The sequence below is a fragment of the Ahaetulla prasina genome, unplaced genomic scaffold, assembly GCF_028640845.1.
Source record: "Ahaetulla prasina isolate Xishuangbanna unplaced genomic scaffold, ASM2864084v1 Contig511, whole genome shotgun sequence".
Lineage (NCBI taxonomy): Eukaryota > Metazoa > Chordata > Lepidosauria > Squamata > Colubridae > Ahaetulla > Ahaetulla prasina.
Window position 1 is genome coordinate 1 of NW_026682300.1, and position 3,789 is coordinate 3,789.

At 52.4% G+C, this 3,789-nt stretch overlaps 1 protein-coding gene across 1 annotated transcript; it reads left to right on the forward strand.

The window, feature by feature from the left end:
- Positions 1 to 547: 547 nt before the first annotated feature.
- LOC131187369 (asialoglycoprotein receptor 1-like) lies at positions 548 to 3,493 on the forward strand (the record flags this gene model as incomplete). Its single annotated transcript, XM_058161602.1, has 3 exons — positions 548 to 699; positions 1,185 to 1,291; positions 3,313 to 3,493. Coding segments are annotated over 3 exons (413 nt in total), but the record flags the coding sequence as incomplete, so codon positions are not given.
- Positions 3,494 to 3,789: the final 296 nt, after the last annotated feature.

The window sequence follows — 3,789 nt, forward strand, 5'->3', positions numbered from 1 at the left end:
CCTCAAATACTGGAAGGCTGCTACCATGTCCCCCTAGTTCTTCTTTTTCTAGACTGGTCAAACCCAAATCCCAAATTCCTTCTTCATATGTTTATCTCCAGACCTTTGATCCTCTTAGTTCAGGGGTCGGCAACCTTAAACACTCAAAAAGCCACTTGGATCCGTTTCCCACAGAAAACAAAACACCGGGAGCCACAAAACCCTTCCCGTCCCTGACTATTTTCTGAGCCGCATATGTAGTTGAATTAAACGTTCTGTTTTCTTCTGAAACTGAACTTTTCTTGGATTTATCCATGGTTGGCCTACCAGGGGTTGAAAAGCTCAATAAATTGCATGCCGGTGGGTGTTGCACATGGTGGTTGTGACGCATATTTTTAGTGACAGGGAGCCGCAGCAGAGAGGTGAAAGAACCACATGCGGCTGCAGAGCTGCGGGTTGCCGACCCCTGTCTTTGTTGATTTTCTCTGCACTTTTTCCAAAGTCTCAACCTCTTTTTTGGCTCTGACGGCCTGATCTTTTCTCTCCTCCCCCTCCCCTCGCCCCCCAGGGAGCAAAAGTGGCTGCTGCCCCCGAGGCTGGCTGACCTTTCGCTGCAGCTGCTACTGGACCACCCGGTCCAGAAAAACCTGGCAGGGGGCCAAAAAAGACTGCGAAGATAAGAAAGCTCACCTGGTCATCCTCAACTCCGCCGATGAGAAAGTAAGTGGGCTGGGCGATTCCCTGGCTCTCCAGCAGGGGGCAGGAGAGAGGGCAGCCCTTCCTCCCGCATGGGCTTTGCCACGTTCCGCCCTTACAGCCAGTCCTTGGCTTACCGCGGTTTGCTTAGTGACCGTTTGAAACGACGGCGGCGGCGGCAGAAAGAGTGACTTACGACCGTTCCTCACCCTTACGACCGTTGCAGCATCCTTGTGATCACCCAATCCCAATTCGGACGCTCGGCCATTGGCTCCAACTTATGACGGTTGCAGTCCCCCCCCCGGGGGTCGCCTGATCTCCTTTTGCAACCTTCTGACCAGGTTCCCTTAACAACCATGTTCATAACGTAACACAATGTCCGCAATTCACTTAACGACCGTGGCAAGAAAGGTCGTAAAACGGGGCAAAATTCACTAGCTGTCTCGCTTAGCAACGGAGATTCGGGGCTCAGTTGCGGCCTTGTGTCGCTTTGTGCTTTCTCACGCCAGGCCTTTGTGACGACCCACAAACAGGGAGGTAACACCTGGATTGGCTTGACCGACTCCAGCGGGGACTGGAAGTGGGTGGATGGATCGGCCTACACCGTGGACCCAAAGTAAGTCCAGTTGACCGTTGGCTCTCTCTCCCCCCCAAAGGGAATTAAAGTACCCCCCCCCCATTTTTACCAGGACACTCATTAGATTTTATCATCATCATTTAACGACCCTTACTGAATGCAGCTAGCTGAGTGTTTACTGGCCGGATGCCCTTCTTGTCACCAGGGCGGAGTTTTGTTCAGCAGATATATTCTCAGGGTGCTCAGAGAGAGAGAAGCCTCTGTCCGGTCTGAGATATTTTGAATCCCCCTTTAATGGGGTTTATCCCTGGGGGGCTTCTCCTGGCTTGGCTGGGGAGGGGCCTCCCAGGATGCGATGCAATGCTTGGCCGGCCTAAGTGTAGATTTGGGGAAAATCCAATGGAGGAGAGGCCCAAGCAGGGAAAGGAGGAGCAGAAGGGGGCGACTGGCTGGAGGCGATGGGAGTTGTAGTCCAACACTGGATGGGGAAAAACAGGCTCCGACTCAACCCCTCCAAGACTGAGTGGCTGTGGATGCCGGCATCCCGGTACAGCCAGCTGATTCCATCGCTGACTGTAGGGGGCGAGTCATTGGCCCCCATGGAGAGGGTCCGCAATCTAGGCGTCCTCCTGGATGTACGGCTGTCCTTAGAAGATCATATAACGACCCGTCGCCAGGGGAGCTTTTTATCAGGTTCGCCTGATACGCCAGTTGCGTCCCTTCCTAGACCGGGATTCCCTATGGACGGTCACTCATGCCCTTGTCACTTCCCACCTGGACTACTGCAACACTCTCTACATGGGGCTCCCCTTGAAGAGCACCCGGAGGCTCCAACTGGTCCAGAATGCATCTGCGCTGGTGATAGAGGGAGCAACTCGAGGCTCCCATGTAACACCTCTCCCGCAGCCTGCACTGGCTGCCGGTGGTCTTCCGGGTGCAATTCAAGGTGTTGGTTACTACCTTTAAAGCGCTCCATGGTATAGGACCGGGTTATTTACGGGACCGCCTACTGCCACCGATTGCCTCCCATCGACCAGTGCACTCCCATAGGGAGGGCCTCCTCAGGGTGCTGTCGGTCAGACAATGTCGGCTGGGGGCCCCCCGGGGGGGGGGCCTCTCTGTGGGGGCACCCACCTCTGGAATGAGCTTCCTCCAGGATTACCCCAACTCCCTGAGCTCCGGACCTTCCGACGGGAGCTCAAGACATTTTTGTTCCATCGCGCAGGGCTGGCCTAATAGTTTTAATGGGGTTTTTTATTAGAGTTTTAATTTTTCTTAGCCACATCGAATTAGTTTTTTAAAAAGTTGTTTTTAATTTTTGTGTTTTGTTGTTTTATTTGGCTGTAAACCACCCTGAGTCCTTTGGGAGAAGGGCGGTATATAAATTAAAATAATAAATAAATAAACACACAGAGAGAGTGGGGGGTGGGATGAAGTTGGAGATGGTTGCTTTGAGATGCCAGGAGGTATTCAATGTCATTCATTCTTCTTTTTCTTCTTTCCTTTGTTCCTTCCTTCCTTCCATCCATCCTCCCTCCCTGTCTTCTATCCTTCTTCCCACCCTCCCTCTTTTCTCTCCTTCCTTCCTCACATCCTTCCTTTTTTTTCCCTTCCTTCCTTCTCCCTCATATCTCCTCCCACCCGTCTTTTCTCTTCTTTCCTTCCTTCCTTCTTTCTTTCTTTCCTTCCTTCTTCCTTCCTCTCTTCCTTCCTTTTATTTTCCTTCCTTCCTTCTCCCTCACATCTCCTCTCTCCTCTCTCTCTCTCCTCCATCTTTGTCTTTTCTTCCTTCCTTCCTTCCTTCCTTGTTTGTTTCTTTCTTTCTTTCTTTCTTTCTCTTCTTTCTTTCTTTCTTTCTTCTTTCCTTCCTTCCTTCTTTCTCTTTCCTTCTTTCTTCCTTCCTCTCTTCCTTCCTTTTATTTTCCTTCCTTCCTTCTCTTTTCATCTCCTCCTCCCTCCCTTCCTCCTTGTCTTTTCTCTCCTTCCTTCCTCCTCCTCCTTCTTTTCTCTCTCTCTGTTTCTTCCTCTCTCTCTCTCTCTCTCTCTTTCCCACATTTTAGGGACTGGGCTGAAGGCCAGCCAGACCACTGGTACGGCCATGGCGCTGGGGGCGGGGAGGACTGCGCCCACATGAGGCAGGACAGCCTTTGGAACGACAACATCTGTGCCGCATGTTCACCTGGGTGTGCGAGATGGAGCTGGGCATCTGAATAACCCCACAGCCAGGCCCAGATCCCTTGGCCGGCTGACCTCGGTGCGAATGTGCGAATGGCTTTGTGTGTTTGGGGACAGGCTGACCATCGGGGCTGAGAGGCGACAGGCGTCCTGGGAGGCTTCTGGCAGACCCAACATCACAAAGGCCTCGTGCAAAGATCCGTGTCGCCAGCCCGCCTCTCGCACCCGGGACCCGGAGTGGGCTTAAAAGCTGTAAAACATCCGGGGAGGTTCAAGGTCTCCGTCTTTTCAAAACAATAAAGCTTCATTTAAAGCAGCCGCCTCTTCGTCTTCCACTCAGGGTGGGTCTCTTTGTGACGGTT